This window comes from Phodopus roborovskii, unplaced genomic scaffold (assembly GCF_943737965.1).
Source record: "Phodopus roborovskii unplaced genomic scaffold, PHOROB, whole genome shotgun sequence".
NCBI lineage: Eukaryota > Metazoa > Chordata > Mammalia > Rodentia > Cricetidae > Phodopus > Phodopus roborovskii.
In genome coordinates, this window is record NW_026126459.1 from 5507886 (window position 1) to 5535374 (window position 27489).

General features: G+C 45.3%; 1 protein-coding gene across 6 annotated transcripts; it reads left to right on the forward strand.

Annotated features, from left to right (window-relative positions):
* The first annotated feature begins 278 nt into the window (after nt 1-278).
* Sgsm3 (small G protein signaling modulator 3) lies at nt 279-27426 on the forward strand. Of its 6 annotated transcripts, none has more exons than XM_051189432.1 (22): nt 279-440; nt 18277-18379; nt 19351-19436; nt 19755-19821; nt 22021-22226; nt 22313-22420; nt 22866-23009; nt 23275-23470; nt 23729-23874; nt 24101-24325; nt 24664-24718; nt 24796-24923; nt 25004-25159; nt 25286-25340; nt 25589-25638; nt 25808-25960; nt 26129-26199; nt 26273-26321; nt 26396-26481; nt 26673-26799; nt 26899-26959; nt 27085-27426. In XM_051189432.1, exons 2-21 carry the CDS (start codon nt 18370-18372, stop codon nt 26950-26952), a joined length of 2172 nt encoding a protein of 723 aa, XP_051045389.1. In that variant the 5' UTR covers nt 279-440; nt 18277-18369; the 3' UTR covers nt 26953-26959; nt 27085-27426. The 6 variants fall into 6 exon arrangements, with proteins under 6 accessions (XP_051045389.1, XP_051045385.1, XP_051045386.1 ...); XM_051189428.1 differs by having other exon boundaries at nt 26673-26795; XM_051189429.1 differs by lacking the exon at nt 279-440 and adding an exon at nt 11939-12028 and having other exon boundaries at nt 26673-26795.
* Nucleotides 27427-27489: the final 63 nt, after the last annotated feature.

Below are 27489 nucleotides of genomic sequence, written 5' to 3' on the forward strand. Positions count from 1 at the left end.
TCTGGGTTCCCATGGATACGCTAGATGTTAATGGAGTGACTCAAAAGCAGGGCCCCAGGCTCCACACACAACATCCTTCTTGGTGGTACCTTCAACCAATTAGTGCTTCCCCTAGGGCCTGACTAATGGAAAACTGGATTAAGCTGGTCTGGAGGCTTGTTCTGTGAGCCTGAAAGAGAAGGCCGGTCTCTGGCCTTGTGACATCGACCCTATCCTGACTGCTCCAAAATAACCCGGAGCTGCTCACAGGATGGATCAGGTGCTTGAGGCATTTCCAAAAGGAGGCCTGGAATGCGGAGTGGTCCAGTCTCTCCATAAAACTACACTCCCCAGCATGATCCGCGGCCGCCACTTCTGCGGTCCGCGCGTGCGCGGAGGGACGCTGCGCGCTGACTGGGAGCCAGCTGGGAGACGGACCTGCTGAGGTGGCCGCGAGACAGGTGAGTGGGGTGCGAGTCTTCCCATGAGGCGGACGCTCACCTGTCCCTAGGGTGGAGGCCGCGGACAGCGGTGGGGGCTGAATGGGAAAGGCAGCGGAAAAGACGCCGCCTCGGGCGGGGGCAGCGGGCTGCTGTGGCGCGACTGTTCCCACGACGACCCGGAACGCGCGTGACAGACCCACCCCCTCCAGCAGCGCCCGGCGAATCCGAGAAATTGCGCCTGACGCGGAGACGCCTGTCTGTGAAGTGGGGCTGCTGAGGGCGTCTCCGCAGGTGGCAACTCCTTCAGAGCGAAATTGGGTGTTTTCATTTAAGACTCAGGTTCAGCATCTAGGCCGAGACTGAGCGCGCTGCCCTGTGTTAGCATTGGGGAAACTGAGGCGAATATTTAGGCAGGGTCGCCTTGTGAGCTTCCAGTTGGAGTTCTGGAAATTAGTCTGAAATTTAGGTTTTAATATGGGAGTAATGCAATAATGGGAAATACAGATGCTTCATAGTTTCTTTTTCAGTGACAGATTGTGTAGCATCGTCCAGTATCATGCTGTATAGGATATGTGTGATGGATCACAATGGGTTTTGTTTTGTTGTTTTTGGTTTTGGTGGCATAGTTAGAGATGACCCAGAGTGTTTTTTTTTTTTTTTTTAAATCCCTTAAAATAAATTTTTCTAGGTAAATTCAAGTTTGTTTTTGAGACAGCATCTCCTTATGTAGCCCAGGCTGGCCTAGAACTCAAAAATCTGCCTGCCCCAAGTGCTGGGATTAAAGGTTTGCACGCTCAAGTCCTGAAAATTCATATTTTTTAATTGGACTAATTTTTAGTTTCATCTTTTATTTGTAGTTTTTCTAACTGCTGGTGACTAAGTTTAACAGTACATACATTTCCTAGTTCTTTACCCCATTATTCCTTTTGTTTGCATCCAGTTCTCTCTGGACTCTAAGCATTAGTTATGTGTTTCACATACTCATTTCTTTCTGTTCTCCATGAGCAATTTGCTATTGATTCTAAGTGAAGGTTGAGACCTTGCTTTTTGTTCTTGTTGTTTTTGATAATCCTAATCAAGTATAGCTGTTACTTTGTGATGGCTATGGAACCTTTCCACTTTTTGTCATTTATCTCCTCTTGATTTTTGTGTTTGGTTGATTATTTAAACTTTTAAGATTTATTTTTTATTTGTGTGTGTGTGTGTCCATTCGTGCTGATGTGCATGTGTGTTATTCACAAGTGCATGTAGGATAGGTACCGGCAGAAGTCAGAAGATGGCTTTAGATCTACTGGAGCTAGAGTTACAGGCAGTTGTGAGACTGTTATGGTTTCTGGGAACTAAATTCATGTTCTCTGCTAGAGCAGTATTCACTCTTAACCACAGAGCTATGGCTACAGCCCCTGATTGTCGATAGCTATTCTGGAACTTTTCTGTTGTAGATCAGGCTAGCCTTTCTGCCTGTGTCTCTAAGATGTTAGGCTTACACACATACATAACCACACCCAACTTTCTGTTTTTAACCACAGATGTGTGTGATCTATGTGAGAGGGGAGGTAGTTGGATTGATGGATATGACCCACAGCAAACATTAACTTAATAGGACTGTGGGGAGTCCTGGATGTGGGTTGGGTAGAGTGCTGATTTACCATGGTGAGACCTTTTGTTTAGTTCCTAGCAAGAAGAAAGAAGTTTGTGAACAAAAAGTTGCCTCTACATAAAAACACACTAACCTTCTTTCTTTGTGAATTTGGGAACTTGTCACCTTGACAAAAGAATGAACTGGGGTGGTATGTCATAGAAGTGAGGGAAATTCTGAGAAGTCCAAAATCTCATAGATTTGGTGACTTCAGTTTCATCAGCTTCTTCTCCAGACTGTGCCTATTACTCAGCTGATAACAGCAGTAAATTTCCACAGCAGCCATTCATGAGCTCACACTGTCATAAGGAAGTGGGAATAGCACAAAGGGTGGTACACAGAAGAAATAAAGATCCTGTTTGTCATTGCATGTAACACTAATTTGGACAGGAAATCTGGACAGGACAGCTAGTTGGAAGAAGTTAGAACACAGGAGTGTGGCTTCTTCTTGCAGCAATAATCTGTTGGAAGCAGTTATTAAGTTCCTTTTGCCTAATAAACACTGTAATTGTCACAGCCAATTATAGGTGTTATTATGTTTTACATATGCATAAAAAAAGGCCTAGAGGTTAAATGATTTTCTTACAAACACTGTGACAAAGCAAATTTTTAGTCAACTCTCTCTACCTCTAAAACCCCAGTTTCTTCCCCTCCCCCATAATGCTTGCTGAATAGCCTAGAACTCAAGATCTTCCTGTCTCCACGTTCCAAGTCCTGGGATTACAAATGTGCACCATCATGCCCAGGATTCCTGCTCTCTTGACAGTGTTCTGTATTTCCTTAAACAAGTATATTCAAAGTATTGGGGATGTGGCTTAATAATAGAGCACATACCTACTATGTACAAGGCCTACTATGTATGTATATACTTTGTTGAATACCAGCACTGCAAAGCAACAACAAAAGCATGTTTAAGTCTTTGCTCATTTTTGGTTTCACTCCTCACTTTTAATGTAACACTTGGAATTAAACCTAGGAACTTTTATATGCTAGGCAAGCTCTACTGTTGAGTTACCCTCCCAGTTCAGTCTTTTCATTTTACATATGTAAATGACTTCTGTGGTCTCATTTCTCCCAGAAATCACTACATTTCTCCCCTTTTCTCTTTATTTGTTTGTTTGTTTGTTTGTTTGTTTTGGAGACAAATTCTCTCTTTTATGTAGCTCTAGCTACCCTGAAACTCACTCTATAGCCCAGACTGGCCTTGAACTCACAGAGCTCTGCCTGCCTCTGCCTTCTGAGTGCTGGGATTAAAGATGTGTGCCATGACACCTGGCCTATTTTCCTTTGTATATTTGTCCTTAAAAAGCAGATCCTGGGCCTGGGAATATAGCTCGGTTTGTAGGTTGATTTTCTAACATGCAAGAAGTCCTGGATTTGATCTTTAGCACCAAGTGCTTGGGTATGGTGGTACCTCCCTGTAATCTCAGTGGAGGCAGGGGGGATCAGTTTAAAGTTGTCCTCAGCTACATAAATAGTTCGGGTCAGCCTGGGATACACAAAATTTGTCTCAAAAAATGGGGGGGGGGCAGATTCTATCACTCTTTCACTTCTTAGTGTGTTAAAGTCTGGCTTCTACCTTCATGAACTTCATTCAACCGTGAACTGAATATCTATGGTGTATCTATCCCACCTTCTATATATTTTGCCCTAAAGGTTTAGGGACTAAGAAGAAAAAGTTGGAAACTGTTAGTATCTTATGTTAAATGTCTACATCAAAGTCTTTAGTCTAGGAAACTGGGGAAAGATGGTGGACCTCTAACAAAGAGAAACCTTACCTTGCTTTAGAATTAGCCTGCATGTGTGGCTTTTCTTCTTGGGGTACCAAGTTCCCTGCCACCCTCCACACCAACCATGAGAAGTGATATGGTTGAAAGATAAAATGTAGACTGTGGAATCTGACAGACTAGGGACTGAACCACAAATGTGTCTTTGTAATACCAGCTTTCAGTGTGAGCTCTTGAAAAGTAGGGCCTTTGTCTTGTTCACCACCTTACCTCTCTCCCTAGATCAACAATAGGTGACGAATAACTTGGAGGTTGAATGCCTTATAGGATTGTTGTGCTCAACATGGTAGAGATGAGTGCTTGTGGTAGTAGTATGTGACTAAGTAATGAGGCTAAATTTTCTGTACGGCTTATCAGCTGTTTTGACAGCACTTTTTTTTTCTTAAAAAAGAAAAGATTGCAAATATAATAAAACACTCCTTTTGAAAATGTAGGCTCATTGCCTTATGATCATCATCACAAATGAGATATTCGCCTCTTTTCAGTAGGTACAGTGTTAGCTATTATCTGTCTTCTAACATTGTGTATCTCTTCCAATTGCATTAATATTTTTAGTCACCCCCTCCTTTTTGGGGGAGACGGAGGCTCCATGTCACTCTGCCTGGCCTGGAACTTGTTATGTAGACTAGGCTGGCTGCACTGTCTCTGCTTCTTGAGTGCCAGGATTAAAGGCATGTGCCACCACACCCGGCTCTATATTTCCTGCATTTTAAAGCATTTGTGGTTTTTGTTTTGTATTTGTGAGGTTTTGTTTGTTTGAGAAGGGTCTTCTGTAGCCCAGCTTGGCCTCAAAGTAAATATAGCTAAGAGTGGCCTTGAACTCCTTTGTTTCCCAGGTACAGAAATCACAAGTTCTTGTCACTGTGGCTGACTATATTTATGTGTGTTTTGTTGTGATCTTGTACAGCCCAGGCTAGCTTTGAACTCAAGATCCTCCTTTTGCCTCGTGAGGACTGGGACTACAGGTGTGCGAAACCCTGAGCCCAGCTTTATATTTGTTGTTTTCTCTAACGATGTATGTTTTAGAAGATTAGCTTCTTTTGGCTCATTGATTAGCTTTTAATGGATGCATGCTCAACAAGAGTAACATGAAAACTGAAATTGAAAGAACTAATTAATTACCAAAAGTCTTCATTTTTAAAACAGGAGATGGCCCATGCTTGTATTCCTAGCTGAGGCTGGGGGATTGCTTGAACCCAGAAATTTCCAGGTGAGCCTGGGCAATATAGGGGAGATTTAGTCTCAATAATAAAAAGAAGTCTTAGAAGAGGCATGATTTGCAATTAGGGCTCAAAGAAGGTGTTTGGGTTTTTTTTGTTTGTTTGTTTGTTTTGTTTTTCAACAAAATAATATGGGACCTTTTAGCTCACATTCTAAAGACAGGAAGCAGTAAGTCATTTCCCACTTCTTATGTTTGCATTCCATTGGCAAATATCCTTAACTTGTGTGACTTGAGAATAAGTTTAAACTCCAGTATTGCTTTCATCCCTTTTCTTTTTCTTTCTCTCCCTTCTCTTTTTTAATACATTCTTGTATGTAGTTCTGGCTGGCCTCAGAATTGCTTGTTATATAGGGCTAGTGAGATGGCTCACAGGTGCAAGTCTGATGACCTGAGTTTGGTTCCATGTAAAGGTGGAAGGAGAAAACTGACTCTACAGAGTCCTTTTACCTCCACAGAGCCTTTCATCCAAATAGCAATCCAAAAAAAAATTGCTATATAGCCTGAGCCAGCTCTGAACTGTCAGTCTTCTGCCTCAGCCTCCTGAGTGCTGTGATTGTATACATGTGCTACCACTCCTGGCTCTATCCCAAGATACTTTGCCTGATTTTCCTAAACAGTGTGACTTCTCTGTAGTTTACATAAGTCAAACCACCGTGACTTGTATTTAGCTCCTTTGTCTGGTTACCATTCTTTGGGGTCTCATTCATCCATATATCTTTACTTATTAAGTCAAATGTTTTTGTTTTGTTTTGTTTTTCAGCCAGGTGTGGTGGCACACACTTTTAATCTCAGCCCTCAGGAGGTACAGGCTGGCAGATCTCTGAGTTGGAGGCCAGCCTAGCCTGCAAATTGAGTTCTAGGACAGTTTTCTGAAAAGAAAAAAAGTTTCTATACGTCAGTAAAGCAGATAACAAAATGTTGAAAGAGGCTTGAGAGACATGGTCATGTTGGTTTGGTTATTGTAATTTAAGGATTCAGGAGACCTGAGTATGTGCACTGACTTAAAGGTAATGGAGAATAGACAGAAGGTGCTCAAGAGTAAGATACCACAAGGAACTGGACTGAAAGGCTACTATGGTGAAAGAGCTAACATGTAGAGGAAGAATCCATTTCCCTCTAAGTGGGAGGTAAAAAGAGAATGGAGAAAGTAAGTGAAATGACTTACAGCAGGTTTAAAGATGTATTTATGTTTATGTGTATGTGTGCCTATGTAGAGCTCATGTGTATCCTGTGCATGCAGGAGCCCCTGGAGGTCAGAAGAGGGCGTTAGATCCCTTGAAGGTGGAGTTATGATTGGTTGTGAGTGACCATGTGGGTGCTGAGACTCAAATCTGAGTCCTATGCAAGAGTACCACTGTTGTTGTTACTGTTGTTGTGATCAATCACAATGGCCAAACAACTTGGGGAGGAAAGGGTTTATTTCTCTTACACTTCCTCATCATAGTCCATCATTGAAGGAAGCCAGGACAGGAACTCGGACAGGGTAGGAACCAGGAGGCGGCAGCTGATGCAGAGGCCATGAATGGGTGCTGCTTACTGGTTGGTCCCCCTGCTTTCCCTCGGCCTATTGTCTTATAGAATGCAAGACTACCACCCACATGGGCTGGACACTTCCCCATCAATCACTAATTAAGAAAATGCCCTACATACAGGCTTATTTGCTTACAGCTTGATTTTTCTGCTGGCGTTTTCTCAGTTGAGGTTCCCTCCTCTCAGATGACTGTAGCTTGTGTCAAATTGACTTAGAACTAGCCAGCACAACCACTGAGCCATGTCTCCAGTACTCCCTCCTCCCACGCCCACACACTTTGCTTTTGCAGTGGAACCCAGGGCCTTGTGTTGCCCAGCATGTATCACAGAGCTATACTGCCAGCCCAACTGTAATTTTGACCTCAACTCTTCTTAGGCCATGACCAGCCCCAGAAGTCATCAGAATTGTGGGGAGTTTGAAATAACTCTGAAGGAAATATGATATAAAGTTAATGAGACCCCCAGCATGTAATCCCAGCACTTATGAGGCTGAGGTAGGAGAGTTAACACAAGTTCCAGCCAGGTTGGATACAGAGTGAATTCCGGGACAGCCTGGGCTACACAGTGTGACACAACCCCAAAGAACAGAAACAAAGCAGAAGTCAGAGATGCATGATAAAGTTTTAAAGCACAGTAAAGATAAATTCTGTATTGATTGTTCCTTGGCTTTATTCAAAAGGAATATACATGGGGCTAGCTAAGGCAGGAAAGTTCATTAAATAGTTAGGGTTACTTCAATATAGTGATGTTATTCCTACAGTGGGATATTTAAATATATGGTCCTGGTTGTTCTTACTTATTCTGCAATACTGAGGGTGGAATCCAGGGTTCGTGCATGCTAGACAAGCACTGTTCCCAATGTGCTGTTCCCAGCCCTCAACCTGATTGCTTAGATCACACATACCAAGTATGGAATATAAAGAACTATCACAAAACCCCTAAGATATTATAGAAGGCAAAGTGGTAATAATAAGATGAACACTGCCATCTGTGTTCTGTGTAGGTGCTGGGAGTCCAAACTCAGGTCCCTCATGGTTGTGCAGTACACACTAATGATTGATTTACCCCTCCAGCCCTAATTTTTTTTTTTTTTTTCCGAGACAGGGTTTCTCTGTGTAGCTTTGGAGCCTGTCCTGGAACTCGCTCTGTAGACCAGGCTGACCTGGAACTCTGCCTGCTTCTGCTTCCCATGTGCTGTTTAGTTTATTTTCATCTATTTGTTCTAGAAAGGGTCATACAGCCTGGTGGTGGTGGCACACACCTTTAATCCCAGCACTCGGGAGGGGGAGACAGGCAGCTCTTTGTGAGTTTAAGGCCAGTCTGATCTACAGAGCCACTTCCAAGACAGACAACTAGGGCTGTTACACAAAGAAACCCTGTCTTGAAAAACCAAAAAAAGAAAAAGCAAGAGTCTTATATATGTCTATCCCAGGCTGGCCTAGAGTGTAGCCAAAGATGACTTTGAATTTCTGATCTTTCTGCCCCCACCCCTAGAGTACTGAGTTTACCAGCTTATACTATCACATTGTTTCTGTGGGGTATTAGAGATCAACCCCAGGGCTTGCTGCATTCTAAGCAAGCATTCTACTAATTGAGCTATATTGCCAGACTCCCTATGATACTATACATTAAAAAAAAATTTTTTTTCAGTGAAATTTTTTCACTAGTTAGCCCTCAAGTAACTTTATTTTCCTCAAAGCCTCCTAGCTGCTTTTTAGGGCTACCTGAATGTTGAGCTTCAGTTTTCACTTCCTTAATGGTGGAATAGATGGGCTATGCAGATACCTGGCCTTGGCTTTCCTCATTAACAGCCAGATAGTGCCAAGCTGTAAATATTAGTGGAGTGATCCATGGAGAGACTTGAAGACCTCAGAAAGATGATGGTTGTGAGCCTGAGAAAGTTCAAATAGGAGGGCTCTTGGTTGCTGAACAGGAAGAGGCAGCCTGCTCCTTGGCATCTGCTCCAGGGGAGGTTCCTCCTTGCCTGGTCTGTGTTTGCCCATTGTGTGTTCTGTATTACACTGCCACACCTCTCTGACCTAAAAGAACACTCTATCCCTGATCATAAAGGAAATATTGACTTAAGGAAGGGACAGTGGCCCCAGTAACAAACCTGTAGGAGCTACAGGGGAAGTGAATAAAGAAGTGCTTTGCTCTTCTGCTGACCCTAGTTTTTGAGGAAGTAATTGAGAAAGGGGAGTTTACCTCAGATGTCACACTCAGGAATGTAAAAGGTGGTGGAGTAATAAACTAGTTTTCAACAAGGGTCACTGGGGTGTTTGGGGGAGGACCAGTTCTAGAAGGTTAGCACCAATGGTCAGGCACCATGCTCTGTGAGGAAGAAACAGGTTCCACTATCTGGGGAAATATACAGTGGCAGATGCTACAGTGCATGTTGAGGACCAGTGAGAGGTAGGTCACAGGGTGGTTAGGTATAAATCAAATTAACAAATTAGGCTCTTTTTTTTTTTTTTTTTTTTTTTTTTTTTTTGAGACAAGGTCTTTATATAGCCCGGGCTGTCCTGAAACTCTGAAACTCACTATGTAGACCAGGCTGGTCTCAAGTGACACTGAGAATTGAAGGTGTGTGCCACCACACCCAGTATAAGTTTTCTTATACTGGTTTAAAGAGTGGAAGGAAATAATTGGATTTACACATTTTGCTACTAAACTCTTCGATTAAATAAGGGATGAACTGGGGAGTGTCACACAATCTTGTGGGACTCACGTGAGGGACAACTTGTGTAGAGTATGGCAGACCATTTCATTCACTCATTATGTTATTATTCAGTCATAAAAATAGGACATCATATAATCCATGATCAGTGGATTATGGATCCATGAGGTGGCAGTCAAGTATTTTAGACCAATTAAATATGAATTATATAATTAAAATATTTAAATTAATCATGACAGCAATGTTCACGAGTCTGGTTTCGAGCCACCTTAGGGAAGTGGATGATGTTACGTCAACTCATTAATTGATTAGTTATATAAATCAATGATTATATCATCCATGACACCTGGAGTTTGGTTTAAAGAGTGGAAGGAAATAATTGGGTCTATTCTAAAAAGATTGTGTGGTTTTAAGATAGTGGATAGGGGAGGTGGCAAGACTGGAGGTGGAGATCCTGCCAGCGAGATCTGTAATAATGTTGATGGTAGGAAATATTGGCGTTAGGAAAGTGGTGTAATGGCAGACAGGCTCTGTTGTATCTGGTTTTATATGGGCTCTGGGCATCCAAATTCAGGTCCTTATGCTTTCATGACAAGTGCTTTCTTTACTGATTAAGGCTACTTCTCTAGCCTCACCTTTAGTATTTAAAAATAGTTATTATTTTTAAAAAATAATTTATATGTATGAATATTTTGCCTGCATGTATGTCTATGTGCCATGTGCATGCCTGGTTTCCTCAGAGGCCCAAGAGAGCATTGGATCCCCTGGAACTGAGATTACAGATGTTGTAAGCTGCCCTATGGGTTCTAGGAACCAAACCCACGTCCTCTGGAAGAGCAGCCAGTGCTCTTAATAGTTGAGCCATCTTTCTGGCCGCTGGTTTTATTTTTTGAAACAAGATTAATATAGCCTAAGCTGGTCTCAAACTTACTACATAGCCCTAAATGGCTTTAAACTTTGGTGCTCCTTCCTTATCCTCCCCAGTATTGGGATTATAGACCTATGCCTGTTACATTCCAAAGGTGAGACTGAAGAGATTGCTCAGTACAGGCATAAGGACTTGAGTTCAAGTCCCTAGCACCCACATAAAAAGCCAGGCAAAACTGCACACCTATACTCCTGGGTGACAGGAGGGCCTCTGGAGTTTGCTGCCCAACTAGTCTTGCTGAATTGATGAGCTCCAGGTTTAGTGAGAGAACCTGTCTCAAAAAGATGAGGGAGGTTAATGGAGCAATTACTCAGAGGTTAAGAGCACTGGCTGCTCTTCCAGAGGATTTGGATTCAATTCCCAGTACTCACACAGTGGCTTAGAACTGTCGGACTCCTGTACCAGGGAATCTGATACCCTCTTCTGGCCTCAGAGGCACTATACATACATGATACATAGATGTACATACAGGTAAATTACCCATGTACTTAAAAATTAAATCTTAAAAAATAAGTGAAAAGCAATAGAGAAAAATACTTGGCATTGAGACAGACACATGTATATCTAACAGACACATGTAGACACTATACACAAACACAAAAGAAAAAAAGATATGAGTATTAAGTAAAATTCTACCTACGCCCAGTTTACTGTGCCTTCACATACATTTATGTAAAATGTATGCCCCTTATTTTTTTGCATATCTTCACATTTTGGTTTTGTGTTTTTGTTTGTTTGTTTTTTTGAGACAGTCTCTCTGCATAGCCTTGGCTGTCCTAGAACTCACTATGTAGACTGGGCTGGCCTTAACTGACAGAGTTGTTGCCTCCTGTCTCTACCTTCCTAGTGCTGTGATTAAAAGTGTGCACCATTACCCCTGGTTAGAGTTCTTGGCATGGAGAAAGCCTGCAGTAAATGGTCACTATTAAGTATTTCTGGATAGGTTGGTTAGGAACATAGAGGAATTGGAACACTGTACTAGCTAGTTTTTGTCACTTTGACATAAGCTAGAATCATCTGAAAGAGAACTTCAATTGAGAAATGAATGCCTTCATAAGATCAGGCGGTAGGAAGGCCTATGGGGCATTTTCTTAATTAGTGATGTGGGAGGGCCTTTCTCATTATAGGTGGCCCCACCAGGGCTGGTGGCCCTGGGTTCTACAAGAAAACAGGATAAGCAAGCCATAAAGAGAAAGCCAGGAAGTACCATTCCTCCATGGCATTTATTTGAATCAGCTCCTGCCCTGCTTAGATTCCTGCCCTGACTTCCCTTAGTGGTGAACTGTTTCCTAGAAATGTAAATGAAATAAATCCTTACTTCCTCAAGTTGTTTTGGTCCTAACAGCAATTGAAACCCCAACTAAGACAAACATCAAACAAAATGAAGCAGAGGGAGGGACTGTTAAAGAAGCTAATGCTTGTGCATTGAAGAAGGAATGGTCAGATGAAGTGCAGGACCCGAAAAGAGTATTGTACATCTGGAGCTACTAGATTATTATCCTCAAGTTAACACCTGCCCTAGATCAGACTCTGGACCAGGTACTGGATATAGGACAGACAGACATGTACATAAACAGTATGAAATAGCATCTATCAGTGATTGATTGATTCTTTAGGAGAGAGGTAGATGAACATGGGAATTGGAAAGGGTGGGTTTGTTAGAGGGTTCGAAAGAATGGCTAAAGGGGAATTCAGACTACTGGGTCTCAGTGTTTTTTTTCCCAGATCCAGCAGCATCAGTACTAGAGAGGTGATGTCAGCACAGTCAGCAGTTTGAGATCTGCTGATCAACATATCTTGAAGGGGCCTGAAGAAATGGCTCAGTGAGTAAAGACATGTAGATCTCTGATTTTAAAGCCGGTCTGGTCTATAGCGAATTCCAGGCCAGCCAGAGCTAGCTACATAGTTATACCGTTTTTATTTTTGTTTTTTTCTAAATTTCTTTTTGTGTATTTATCTATGTGTAGTGTGCACATATGTGTATGTATGTGCAGGTATGTACGTGTGGAAGCCCAGAGTTGATATCAGGTGTTCTTGATTATTATTATTTGTATATTGAGACAGGGTTTTATGATAAACATAACAGAGTTAGCAGTTTTGCCTAGCTAATAAGCTTCATCGGGGATTCCTTGTCTTTATCCTCCCATCCCTAACCCTGTGTGCTAGGGTTACAGGTAAGCAGCCACAGCAGCTCAGCTCAGTAGGGTCTAGGGATCCAAACTCCCCTTTTCATGCTTACACAGCAAGCACTTTACCTGCTACACCATCTCTTCACCCGGGCCATGCTTTTCTCTTGACTCTCTACTGGTCCTGGGTTTGAGATGGGCACTTGTGTGGAGTTCAGGACAGCTTTTAAGAACTGATTCTTTCTTTGTACCATGGATTTTAGTGACTGAACTCAGGTAAACAGGCTTTACCCACTGAACCATCTCTCACTGGCCCTGGATCATACTTTTCTTAAGGCACATCCTTTTATTTTTAAAAATTATTTTCCTTTTATTTTTATATGTATGATGTTGTGCCTGTATTATATCTTTGTACCTCGTACATGTAGTGCCTATGGAGACCAGAAGAGGGTATTGGATCCCCTAGGGCTGGAGTAACAGACAGTTGTGAGCTGCTTTGTGGATGCTGTGAATTGAACTTGGGTCCTCTTGAAAAACAGCCAGTGCTCTTAACTGCTGGGCCATCTCTTCAGTTCCCTGGCCCCAGAATTTTTATTTTATATTGTTTAGTGGGCTATTAAAAAGGTCAGAGGAGCCGGCGTTGGTGTTGCACGCCTTTAATCCTAGCACTCCGGAGGCAGGTGGATCTGTGTGAGTTCGAAGCCAGCCTGGTCTACAGAGCCAGTTCCAGGATAGGCTCCAAAGCAATACAGAGAAACCCTGTCTCAAAAAACAAAACAAAACAAAAACAAAAACAAACAAACAAACAAAAGGTCAGAGGATCTAGGTGGTGGTGGCACACGTCTTTTCTCACAGTACTCAGGAGGCAGAGGCAAACAAAACAAAAAACCCAAACAAAAATCAAAGGAGAGTTCAAATTTTCCTTGGTCATACATTATAAACCTAGTGGCTGTTTATAATCTAGAGACTTTATTTGTTTTTATGACAAGGTCTTGTAGCCATGTAGCCAGTTGTCTTGTCTCCTCCCACATCTCAACAGAGATCTGATTTGTCTAGTTGCTGCAACTTCAGGCTTTCATTTATGTTTACATTTTACTGTGTTGCCAGTGGATAAGATGGTCCTGTGGGTATTTGCACAGAACTCGGGAGACATGAAACTGTTGTGAAAAATAGGTTTTGAAATGGCATCTTTTCCCCTGGGAGTCTATTTTGCAGATGGCTGTACTTTGCTCATCTCCTTGCTAAGTATCTTGTTTCCTGTAGGCTGCTTTTATGTCTTTGCTTTTGAAAAAATATTTCATGTCAGCATGCTGGGAATTGTCTGCAGCCTTATGTGAAAGCTTGGGTACCTGGGGTACCTTCTCTAGCCTTTACAGAATAAAACTGGGGCTGCCAGCTCTAGTTTCAAGGCATTGTAGTTACTTTCCAGTGATTATTTAGCCTGTGGGGGGTAGGGCTTCCCACAGTAACTTGAAAAGTGAATGTGCTTTATCATTTAGCAGTTTAAGAAACTCATGTTTTTCTAGGTTGCTAAGATGTCAAATTCAAGCTGTTTTCTGTTGGTAAAGTGTTACCTACAAATGAGAGGGAAAGGAGTCCTTTTCACAGTTATAGATGAGCTATTTGCACCTTTTCCCCCTTCTCTCCTCCACTTTTTCTCCACTTGATATAACTTTGCATAAACATTAAATCCCCAAAGAAGGAAATTTGAGGTGGGAGTAGTAGCTGTGTCATCAGTGCAATTCTAAGTTGTAATTATCTCTAATTATAATAGTATACTATAACACTACCTATAATTAGTTAATTAATGAATTAATTAGGAGATAGAGTCTTACTATGTAGTCCTGGCTGACCTGGAACTCAGGCTGGCCTCAAACCTAAGGAGATCTACCTGTTTCTGCTTCCTGAGTGCTGGAATTAAAGACTTGCACTACCACACTGAACATTACATTTTAATTATTATTTTTGGGCTGCAGAGATGCCTTAGTGGTTAAAAGCACTTGTTGCTCTTGTAAGGATCCAGATTCAACTTCCAGCACCCTATGTGATGGCTCACAACTATCTGAAATTCCAGGATCAAAGACTTGATCCTTTCTGATCTCCTTGGGCACCAGAGATACACATGGTATATATACATACATACATACAGGCAAACACCACCACACATAAAATGCTAGATCTTGAAAATTTTTAATTTTATTGTTTTGTGTATATAGGTATTTATATGTCAGATATCTATATCTGTGCACCATATACATGAAGTGCCCTCAGAGGCCAGAAAAAGGCATAGGATCACCTGGAACTGGAGTTACAGACAGTTGTGAGCCACCTTGTGAGTGCTGGGTATTGGGCCTGGGCCTCTGGAAGGGCAACAAGTGCTAGTAGAGTTTTTGAGCATTTCCAACGCTTAAAAAGTTTCAGACCAGGCTGGGTTGTAGTGGCACACACCTTTCATCCCAGCACTTGGGAGGCAGAGGCAATTGGATCTCTATGAGTTTGAGACCAGCCTGCTCTACAGAGTGAGTTCCAGGACAGACAGGACTGCTATGCAGAGAAACCCTGTCTTGGAGAAAAAAAAAAAAAAAGAAAAGAAAAGAAAAAAGAAAGAAAGAAAAGAAAAAGGTTTCAGGCCAGATAATGTTGGTGCATCTCTTTAATCCCAGCGGAGACAGGCAAATCTCTGTGAAGTTGAGGCCAGCCTAGTCTACATAGCAAGTTCCAAGACAGCCAAGGATATATAGAGAGACCCTATCTCAAATAAATAAAGTTTCAGATTTTCCAATTAGGGATACTTCCCTAATGAAGTCTATTTAGATCTTCCAAATTCTGAAAAAGTCTGAAACCTCAAACAGTATAGTCTTAAATACTTTCAAAGAAAATAACATAAAAAATAAGATCAAGCTAGGCATGCTGGCAAATGTCTATAGTGCCAGCCAGCACTTGAAGCTGAGGTGAAAGGATCATTTGAGTCAAAAATTTCAAGACCAGCCTGGGTAACATAGGTCAGATCATAAAACATAACAACAACAAAAATCCAAGACCAATAGACTCCACATTCCTGGCTTTAATGGCTCAATCACCTTATGTTTTTTCTTCTAGCCAGGATTCCATTATATAGACAGCTGACCTTAAACTTGAAGTCCTCCTGGCTCTGCTCCCTTGCTCTGTAGACTAGGATGGCCTTGAACTCAAAGATCCTCCTGCCTCTGCCTCCCAAGTGCTGGGATTAAAGGTGTGTACACACCTAATCATCTCTTAAAGGTCAAACCCTTTACAATGTCACAGCAATATCCAACTTTTATTATTTTATGAAAACTTGTAATACAACTTATTTTTATTTCATTTTATGTGTATGAGTATTTTTGCATGCATGTATATATGCCTGATGCCCAAGGAAGTCAGATGAAGACATTGGATCTCTTGAAACTGGAATTATGGATGGTTGTGAGCTGCCATGTAGGTGCTAAGAGCATCTAGAGTGGCCATACTAACTTCTGCCTTCCTTTAGTCTTTCTCAGCTCTGAGCTGCTCTTAAAAGGTTATCAGTTATCTGTAGTTTTCAGCATCACTTCATTCATCTCTTTACAGAGAAAACGTGATCTTCAGGATCTTAGGTACAAACAGAAATCAGTGGTTTTGCATATTTTGGTTCAGCCTTGGTTTTTCTTGGTGGATGTCTGCAGAAAGTCATCCATGTGGCAGTAGCCCTGCAACCTTGTAGGGGTATAGGTCCCTGCAGTCCAATCAGGAGACCACAGGAAAGGAGCAGTACTTTTCCGCCTACACACAGTGGCACATTTATCTAACAAATGTGGGGTTGGTAAGCTAGGGAGGATACACATCATTGGGACTGGCTCCTTTAGCGTGTGCATTTAATTGTTGCAGTTTCTTCAGAGTACATCCGAAGTGGCTGCATCAGTTGCAGGTTTTCTAAAGTTTCTACTTCTGAACACCCCTATGGCAACAAGAGGGCAGCCACAGTGACCAGGTAGGTAACCAAGGCATGACTTACTCCTTGGGACACTTCTCTCAATTTCCAGAGGAGTGCTTTCAGGGGATTTTCCACAACAACTAGAAGCTGAAAAACCTGCCTGCCCAGCTTAGTAGTAACACATCTAGGAGGCTTAAGGACATCGTGAAGAAGTAGTTTACGAATCCATATATATAGCACACAAAAATAGCACAGATGCACACATGTATACAAAATTCAGAGCTGAAACTTGCAGCCTGCTAAAACGTATCCACAATCTCACCATTTCTCAGTGCTTTTGCCCAGGCAAAGCCCACATCATCTAACCTGGGCCATCTGCTCTGGCCCTGAAGTCTCCATAGACTTCTGGGCATCTGGAGAGCTTATCTAATCCTGGTCTGTCCACTCTCTGAGAATACAGGTCAAAGATCTGTCCTCAGGGTAAGGTGCCCTTGGACCCTGCTGTTGCTTCCTTTCACTCCTTTCCCTCACTGCACCCCAGGCTCCCCTGCACCTGAATTTCTCTCTTAGTGAAGTCCAGGCTTTAATTCCTTGCTTGCCTTGGACTCTTGCTCAGACTTCAGCTCCCAAAGGTTCTTTCTGATATGATACAGATAACCTCTCTCTTCTGATAACTCACAATTCCATCTGGTTTTGCCTCATGTCTGATTTTCAACTACTCAGCAACAGCCTGACCTTGTTCTCTGTTGGGCTGCCTGGCTCAGAGCTCAGTCATTTTTGCTGGGTGACAAGTGAGTAGGAGGCTGTCAAGAAAACTGCTGATTGCGAATTGTCTTCCAACCCCTCTGCCCTCCACAGCAGATGTCATTTCCTCCACTTTAAACAACCTGTTTTCCTCCATGCTTTTCTGCCATATTTTCCTCCTTTTATTTTTCAGACAAGGTCTTACTATCTATCTGTGGCTGGCCTGGACCTCACTATATAGACCAGGCTCGCTTCAAACTCAGAGGTTTAGTTGCCTCTGCCTCCTGTACTGGGATTTGTCACATGCCTGGATGCTCTGCTCTTCTTCAAGAATAAACAAATGACCTCCTTTGTGGTTATGTGCCAAGTCTTAGGAACTTACCTGGGGATATGTTACATCAAACCATTTGGCATTGGTTTTGTAGGCTACCATACATGAATACCAGCAATTTCATATGGCTTAATAGTTTTTAGTGTACTACAGTCTGGACCCAAGACTCAGATACCAAGTCATATTTTTCCCCCTCAACAGTCATTTTCTAGGAATTACTACGATCCCCAGTTTCCTAATGGTAAATCAGATGGTATGCTTGAGGCCTTTATTTGCATTATTTTACTTAATCTTTATGATCTTTGTAAGGCATAGGTAGTAGTATTCATTTTATTAATAAAGAAAACTGAGATTCAAATGAGTTAGATATACTTGCCTAGAGCCTGAACAATTGGAGATTAGTGGAACTGATGCCAGAATCCAGATCCCCAGAAGTCATTCCCCTCCCCATTTCCCAGAAAGATATCCTCTTTGTTTTTGTTTGTTTGTTTGTTTTCTAGACAGGGTTTCTCTGTGTAGCTCTGGCTGTCCGGGAACTCGCTCTGTAGACCAGGCTGTCTCTGCCTCCTGAGTGCTGGGATTAAAGGCATGCACCACCACCTCATTGTGGTATAGACTATGAATGAGCTCTGAGTATTCAATTCATGCAGCATAGTCTACAAAGCAAGTTTTAGGACAGCCAGGGCTACAAAGAGAAACTCTGTCTCAGAGAGAGAGAGAGAGAGGAGAGAGAGAGAGGGAGGGAAGGAGGGAGGGACAGAGGGAGAGAGAGAGAGGAGAGAGAGGGAGGGAAGGAGGGAGGAACAGAGGGAGAGAGAGAGAGAGAGAGAGAGAGAGAGAGAGAATCTCATACTTGAGATTGGACAGGGACAGAGAGGACTCTCCTTCCAGGATTGAGGAGTGGTGTGTGGGACAACCTCCCCTTTGCTCTCTTGATAGGGCAGATGAGTCTGAGGAACCTCATGACGTCAGAGATTCCCGTAATGACCATCTAAGCCTGGATCTGAGAAGACCTGCTACTGTCTACTGCACATGATGTCAGGTAGGGACTGCACATGATGTCAGGTAGGGACAAGGCCTGCACACTTATCAGGAGTTGTGGTAGAGCTGACTTCCAGTTTCATAATTAATCTTCCTCGGAAGCAAAGGAAGATGAGGCATTGAAGGCCTGCCACAGCATATAGCAAGTTTGAGGGCAGCCTGAGCTATGAGACCTTTTCTCAAAAACAACCCAAATAACTGAAAAGCAATCTTGTAGATGAGAGGTGAAAAAGGAGGTAGAAAAGGGGGAAGAGAAGGTTTTGGGCTCTTGGGTCAGCAACTGAAACTGTCTTTCTCTGTTCATGTCTCTAGTTCCATGCTCCTCTGGCCTGGGAATCTTCCCACTATGGTGGGGAAGGAAGTAGAGTGTGAGTTTAGGTCAGACACTGGTGGTGCACACCTTTAGTCATAGCATCCAGGAGGCAGAGACAGGTGGATCTCTGAGTTCGAGGACATCTTGATCTATAAAGTGGATTCCAGGACTAGGCTGTTACACAGAGAAACCCTGTCTCAAAACTGGAAAGAAAAAAAAGTCTGCGTTTATCTGCTGGACATGTTGGACATGCTTCTGCTCTTCCACGGTGCTGTTTTAGGTTTCTCCACCAGCTTCATCAGTCCATTCTGCATAGCCAGTCTTTTCTATGTGATTTTTTTTTTTTTTTCATGTTGGGTGAGCCAACTCAATTTTATTTTTATTTTTATTATTTTTGTTCTGTTTTTTCTTATTTTACATATCAATCCCAGTTCCCTCTCCCTCCCTTCCTCCCATGTCCCACCACCACCACACTCGCGATTTTTTTTTTTAAAAGACAGGTTCTCACTATGTACTCCTGGCTGACCTGGAATGAGAACTCAGTATGCAGAGTAGGCTGATCTCAAGTTTAGATCCGTCTGTCTCTGCTGGGATCAAAGATGTGTGCCACCAGGCCTGGTGTTTTTACTTTTCTTGATTATTCTCTCTGGTCTTTGTAGGAAACCACATGCCTTCTGCCAGTGGCCCTTTCTCTGCCCTGACTCCAAGCATATGGCCCCAGGAAATTCTGGCAAAGTACACACAGGTATTGCTGTTTGCATAGTCAGGCATCACCCTGCCATGTGGATGACCCACTCTCCCTGCATTCACACAGGGTCATAGACTCCCTACTGGAGCTGACATTTTAGTGTCTTGGGCCTGCAGGACTCAGCCAATAGCTAGCTAGGAGACACAGGAGAATTCAGTCATGGTAGTGACCCTTTGTACTTTAATGATGGCCATACAAGGCATCATAGATGGGTAGCCTTTATCAGGGTGGGTTTTAGTGGTCAGCCATATGGGTGGCACCTTTTGGAACTGCTTCACAGTGGATAGACAGCCTGCTTCCTAATCCTGATTCTAGAAGGAAGAGTCTGCAGAGCAACCAGAGTTCTGCTATGATGAGTTTGGTTTCCGTGTAGACAAGGAAGGTAAGACACAGCCCCCTCTTGTGTGATCTTGCTGATGTCCTCAGGAGGGTTCTTGCCCCGTGTTTTGCATTCCACCACATGTAACTTCTAAGGTCTGGGGGTGGTGTTTAAAGAGTTAAGAACAGAGTGTACCTGAGGGTGATAATACGTTTATGGGAACTTTTGATTTTTTTAGATAAATTTTATTGGTGTTTACATAATATAGCAGTTATGTATATTATAGAAAAGTTACACAGTGTAGAAAGGGATGATGATTAAAGCAAAATGAAGGCCAGGCATGGTGCCACATACCTTAACCCCAGCACTTGGGAGTTCGAGGCCAGCCTCGTCTACAGAGTGAGTTCCAGGACAGCCAGTGCTACAGAGAAACCCTATGTGTGTATTTGGGGGGGGGCTGTGGGGGTTTAAAAAAAACCATAGTCTCACAATTTGGGGAAGCCACTGCTGCATGAGGTGTTCTTTTCTTGTGACACTATGAAATGTCACATTACACCAGGAGCATTTCCTGTGTTACTTAAGGGTTTTAAACATTACACATTTTTAATGGCTGCATAAGATCATATTACTACAGATTGATTATAATACTTTTGCAGCCTTTTTCATTTGTTTTGTTGTTTGAGAAAGGGTTTCTGTGTAGCCCTGGCTGTCCTGGAATGTACTCTGTAGACCAGGCTGGCCTTGACTGCCACAGAGATCTGCCTGCCCCTGCCTCCTGAGTGCTGGGATTAAAGGTTGTACCACCACCACCCGGCTTCTTTTCTTTTTTTAAGACAGGGTCTCTCTACAGATTCCCTGGCTGTCCTGGAACTCACTATGTAGACCAAGCTGGCCTTAAACTCAGAGTTTCACCTGCCTCTCTTCTGGCATTAAAAGTGTGTGCCACCATGCCTGGCATAGCTAGTTTTCTACAAGAGGGCATCTGACTAGGTGCTTCAGCTTGTTGGGAAGGCCATCTGCCAGATCCATGGCAGGAATAGCAGGATTTGTAACTCAGGCATTAATTTTCCTTGGTTTTCTAATTTGCAAAAAGGTGGAAGTTAAAGCTCAGGTTGATAGGGTGACAGAGAACTTTCTAGAATGATGGAATCATTTGTTGTTTTGATAGTCAACAGAGTGTTCACAACCATGTGTGGAACAGTGTTTTGGCATTAGTTTATTGACAACCATCAAGATACACACTTAGGACTTGTGCATTTTCTCTGAGCAATATTGCCACAGTTGAGGTTTTTAAGAACTAGGGTAAGAGCTTGGCTTAGGGTGAGTGCTGAGGGGGCTCTGTAGACAGGACACACCACACCATAGACTTCATGCTCTGTGTTCAAGGGGATTAATGAAGCTGTGGTGCCTGTGCTTTCTTCCCATTTATGTCCTCAAAGATGGTCTTGACCACATGAAGTTCCCATTTTGGTGAGGAGACAGGCTATAATCAAGCAATAATAGAGTATGCTCAGGGCAAGAAGACCTGTGAAGAGCAATCCATGTGTAGTAAAGGGGAAGGTGAAATATTTACATATAAGGCAGTTGAGTAATGTTTTTCAGGAGGACTAGAAGGAGGGGAAGGGCAGTGACAGGTGCACAGGTCGCAGGAGTGAATGGGTTTGGTGGAGAAGAATGGAGGAGGGAGGGAGGAAGAAGAAAGAGGTGAGAGGTGAGGACAGTGTAGCAGATGATGGAGCATGAAAGCCTTTGGTCTTCAGCTTGAGCGATGACATGAGCTGACATGTGGATTGCTGTGGAGACCAGTGAGATGGTCACTACCATGGCTCTTATAGGCAAGGATTGGTGTCTTGGTATGGATCAGTAGTCAGGGGTTAGGTAAGAAGCAAGAAAATCCAGAGTGAGATGGCTCAGTGGGTAAATGTGCTTGAGCTGATTTTGATCTTGGGACCCACATGGTGGAAGGTGAGAACTGACTCCCAAAGCCCATTGTATTCCAAAGGGATTGAATTTGGCTTTTAGGGTACAAGGAGCCCCCAGGGCCTCTGGAGGATGGAGACCTGGGTCTGGGGCTGCTTTAAGAAAGGTCTGCATAGTCTCCTTTCCACTAAGAAGACTGTGTGGCCAGAGCTTTTGGGAGGCAGTGGGCAGTGGAACCACCTAGCCTGGAGACAGCAGTAAGCCCCATCAGGACAGGACTGCTGTGGGAATGTGGAGTGAGGAACACGTTTTCCTTCCTCCTCTGTTCTCTCTTGGTGGAAGGTTCTGAACCTGGATGCAGCCCGGTGGCAGGTGCACCCTTGGTAGAGGATCCCCCACAGAGGCTGCGGTGGCAGGCCCACCTGGAGTTCACCCACAACCACGATGTGGGGGATCTCACCTGGGACAAGATTGCAGTCTCCCTCCCCCGCTCTGAGAAACTCCGCTCCCTAGTGCTGGCTGGCATCCCACATGGCATGAGGCCACAGGTGAGATGGTCACAAAGACAAAGGCCCCACAGAGTTGAAAGTGCCCTGGCCTGTCACAAAAGGAACTGCTGTGTGGCTTCTTCCAGTTGTGGATGCGGCTATCTGGGGCACTACAGAAGAAGAAGAACTCTGAGTTGTCCTACCGTGAGATTGTAAAGAACAGCTCCAATGATGAGACCATTGCTGCCAAACAGGTGACATGGGACAGCCCATTAGCTGGTCGGGAGGAGCTGCTTGGCAGAGCCCATGTCACCTCTGGGACTGCCCCTTGTTGGTCTCCTTGGCAGGGTGGGCAGCCCTTTTATTAGTGAATGTGGCCTGGAGTAAACTTGCTCCTTTCCAGGCCCTTCAGTGCTACAGGCAAAGGTATCCAACATGTGTGGAAGGACATGCAGGAGATGGCCTTACATAAGAAAGAGCAGGCAATTCTAAATAAAGATTTGGGTCAGGCAGGTGGCTGATGTGGGCGCAATTCCATACTTGATAGGGTTTAATCCTGGGGAAGGGTTAGCCTTGGCCTCAACTCTAAGGAATCCCCACAGATGGGACAGAAGCCTACCCACAGCTTCTCTCCCTTGCTGGGTGGGTATTACAGTTGCATCAAACAAGGTCTTGTGGGGTGGGGTGGGAATCTGACAGATTGAAAAGGACCTGCTCCGCACCATGCCCAGCAATGCCTGCTTTGCCAACGTGAACAGCATCGGGGTGCCCCGCCTACGCAGAGTCCTCCGAGCACTGGCCTGGCTCTACCCAGAGATTGGCTACTGCCAGGGCACAGGCATGGTGAGCAGCCTGGGAGGCAACCAGGGTCTTCTACAGGCCTTTTGTGAGGCATATTTTCCCTTAAGGTGCTGTAAAGATGGGAGGCAGGGATTGACCTGGGAGGGTCATGGGAACATGTTTCTTTTTCTAGGGACCCTCTCAACCAGCCTGAGAAAAGTGTGCCTTTAGGAGATGACCCCAAGAACCTTTATCTATTAGACTGGGGCAACTTTTCTGGCTCACTTGAATACTTGGGTAGAGGCCCCATGTCCTCCTTTCTGGCTAGGTGGCTGCCTGCCTCCTGCTATTCCTGGAGGAGGAGGATGCATTCTGGATGATGTGTGCCATTATTGAGGACCTACTGCCTGCTTCCTACTTCAGTACCACTTTGCTGGGTGTCCAGACTGACCAGCGGGTCCTGCGCCACCTGATTGTTCAGTATCTGCCTCGCTTGGACAAACTGTTGCAGGAGCATGACATTGGTGAGACCTGGTTGCCTCCCTCCCACAAGGTCCAGGGATCCTAAGATGGTAGTGCCAACCCTGAGCTCTGGGGTTGCATCAGCAAAGGACTGATGGCAGAAGCTCTCATGGTTTATGTTGCTCTTGTCTTCTGCATTCTGGCCCCTTCCCTTCCTCTCTTCTCTGCTGCTCTTTGGGAGCTGCCTCGCTCCTGTCCAGGCTGTTCCTTGTAGGCCACAGCCTTGTCTCTGCCCCTGTGGCTTTGGTGTCTGTTGGCAGAATTGTCCCTGATTACGCTGCACTGGTTCCTCACGGCCTTCGCCAGTGTGGTGCATATCAGACTGCTGCTGCGCATCTGGGACCTGTTTTTCTACGAGGGCTCACTGGTGTTGTTCCAGACTACGCTGGGCATGCTGTGCCTTAAGGTGCTTGCAGGGTCTCCTGCCCCCTGGTCTAGGCCACCTAGCTTCCAGACTGAGAACAGGAGAGCATGTACCAAGTACAGCAGCCCTGGTACCCTCCTCTGGGGAGTTAATTCAGCCTTCATCATGGTGTTGCCTGAAAGAAGCCCTGAGTGTGGGTGTACTGGGGGGGGGGTTGTCTTCCTGGGCCAGCTGAAGAGCTCCCTTACCTTCCTACCCCCCCCCCCAGGAGGAAGAACTGATACAATCAGAGAACTCTGCTTCCATCTTCAACACGCTGTCAGACATCCCAGCACAGATGGAGGATGCTGAGCTGCTGCTGGGGGAGGCCATGCGACTGGCTGGCTCCCTCACTGATGTGGCTGTGGAGACCCAACGCCGCAAGCACCTGGCCTACCTCATTGCAGACCAAGGCCAGACCCTGGGGACTAGTGTCACCACCAATCTCTCTCAGGTGGGCTGAGTATGGAGGCTCTAGGCCAAATCATGGTGTTCCCAAAGAAGCGCAGAGTGAGGGGCTATGGGAAACAGACAGGCCCTCCCCTGCTGAGCCACTCTTCATCCCGCCCAGCTCTGCACATGCCTGCAATGGCCAATTAGACCAGCAGATGGCCACTAGGCTTCCTTGGTAACATGACATTGTACCTAGCCTAAGCTGAAGATCTGGTTTGATCTCAGTGTCCCCTTCAGGCCATTAGAAATGTCCAGGCACCAGTGAAACACAAACAAGTTAGTGTCTTCCCTTTCTGAGTGGCTTCTTTGGCCACTGCTGATGGGCTTACCTCCCTGTAGGTTGTACGCCGCAGGACTCAGCGGAGGAAGTCTGGCATCACCTCCCTGCTCTTTGGTGAGTAGCAGCGTGGGTTTATGCTGGCTCTTCTAGAGGCTGGACAGGGCCTGTTACTATGCCAGTGTGCCTCCTAGGGGAAGATGACCTGGAGGCTCTCAAGGCCAAGAACATCAAGCAGACAGAGCTGGTAGCTGACCTCCGTGAAGCCATTTTGCGTGTGGCGCGCCACTTTCAATGCACAGACCCCAAAAACTGTAGTGTGGTGAGTGGCAGGCTCCCCTTCCCCAGCCCATTCATGGTACTGAGGCTCTTCCTTCACGGTGGGCCTTTCCTTTCTGCCAGGAGCTATCCCCAGACTACAGCATGGAGAGCCACCAGCGGGACCATGAAAACTATGTGGCATGCTTTCACAGCCACCGGCGCCGGGCCAAGGCCCTGCTGGACTTTGAGCGGCATGATGATGATGAGCTAGGCTTCCGAAAAAATGACATCATCACGGTGTGTGTGGGTCTGGCACGCATGCTGCCTGCTACCCGCCTTCTGTGCTGAAAGCTGATGCTGCTGAGCATGAGGACATCAGGTGGTTTGTGCAGGCCCTGAGCCCTGTCCTGTTCTTTCCTACAGATCATTTCTCAGAAGGATGAGCACTGCTGGGTGGGTGAGCTGAACGGCCTGAGAGGTAAGTAAGGGCTTCTGTCTGCTTCAGGGCTGCCAAGGGAGATGAGCCTTTGCTCTTCTCTTCATGGCCTGCCCAGCCTCAGACCCCTGGCCTCTGAGGGAGCTGGGCTTTCTTTCCTCTTGGTCTTCTTGGCATACCTGACCTGCTTGAAAGTTTTGGGTAGTTTGGGGAGACATCTGCTCTTGGACCTTGGGGACAAAGGTTAGGATAGTTGCTACTGCTCCTCACATGGCTAATTCTTCCCACAGGCTGGTTTCCAGCCAAGTTTGTGGAGGTCCTGGATGAACGGAGCAAAGAGGTAAGAGTGTGTAGAGCTGTTCCTTGTAGCTCATGGTGTGGGAGCATCATCCTGCTGGGTCTATATCCAAGTGAGCCCTGGCTTGTGGCAGCTGCCAGGAGGACAAGGAGAGGCTGGCTGGCTGCAGGTGTCAGCCTTGGGCTTCTCAAATATCCTCTCTATCTATCAGTACTCCATTGCGGGGGATGACTCTGTGACAGAAGGAGTCACAGACCTTGTCCGAGGGACCCTCTGCCCAGCCCTCAAGGCCCTGTTTGAACATGGACTGAAGAAGCCATCCTTGCTTGGAGGAGCCTGCCACCCCTGGCTGTTTATTGAGGAGGTAATCACTGCTGGCACCTGGCCTTCTCAGTCCCAGCCCTACAGGTATCCATGGTGCTCGCCTCAGCCCTTTCCTGGGTTCCTGGAAGAGGTGAAAGGAGCTAGCAGGGTGGTGGTATATGCTCATTGTCACTGCCCTCACCCTCACACCGTGTCTTGTCCACCACAGGCAGCGGGCCGGGAGGTCGAGAGAGACTTTGATTCTGTGTACTCCCGCCTGGTGCTCTGTAAGACATACAGGTACATGCACAGTGCCTGTGACACCTGCCTGTGCCCAGCACGGCAGCCAGTGATGGCACTCTTGTTCTTGCAGGTTGGATGAAGATGGCAAAGTCCTGACCCCTGAAGAGTTGCTGTACCGGGTAAGTACACTTGCTAGTATTGAGACCTCTCTGGCCAGCCACTGGGCACTTGAGTGACATTGTGCCCTTATCAGGCTGTGCAGTCTGTGAATGTGACCCATGATGCTGTACACGCACAAATGGATGTGAAACTCCGCTCACTTATCTGTGTGGGGCTCAAGTAAGTGTGGAGAGAGGTCTTTAGAGAGTACCCCACAGGGCAGAGCCAAGGTCAGGGGAGGGGTCCTTAGGGATTCTAGACCAGTTGGAGTCCTCACCGTCCTGTGGATGGTGCTCGGGAGCTCCTGGAAAGGGGTTGCAGACTAGGGTTCTCTGGGCCCCTGCCTCACCCTCCTTCTGCCTCGTTCCCAGTGAACAGGTATTACACCTGTGGCTGGAGGTACTCTGCTCCAGCCTGCCCACTGTGGAGAAGTGGTATCAGCCCTGGTCCTTCCTGCGTAGCCCTGGCTGGGTCCAGATCAAGTGTGAGCTCCGGTGGGTGAGTGGGCATTTCTGCAGGGCCTGGAACTTGGTGGTATTGGGAGGCTGGTGGGTTGGCAGAATAGCCCAGAATGACCAGACTGTCCTTGGTCCCTAGTGTCCTCTGCTGCTTTGCCTTCAGCCTCTCCCAGGACTGGGAGCTCCCTGCTAAGAGAGAGGTGTGTATGTGGCGGTTGGTCCCTGGCATTGCCTTTGACAGGAGGGCTGACAGTCTGGGTTGAAGAAGTGACCTGTGTGGTTCCAAGGTGGTCCCTGCCCTTGACTGGGGCTATTCTGTGCACAGGAAGAGAAGCAGCCACTGAAGGAGGGTGTTCAGGACATGCTGGTGAAGCACCACCTTTTCAGCTGGGACATAGATGGATGACACTGCTAGCTGCTCCCTCTTAAACAGAAAGAGGGCAGAGCCCTAGCCAGCATAGCATCTCTCCTTAACATGTTCCTAGGGAGTGTCTTGCCAAGGTCCTTAAAGAAGTCCTGGGTGCCAGCCATATGGTGTACTAGCCAAAACCGTGTGAAGAAGTGGAGAGCCACACCTATGCTGGTCTCTGCTCAAGAAGGGGGTGGGCTAATAGCAGAGAAAGGCCTTCTGCCCTCTTTGATTGTAAATAAAACTCATTTTGTGAGAGCACCTCCTATCTTTTGTTTAGCCAGGCCTGAATTCTGTCAAGGCCACCCCACCAAAACCCGC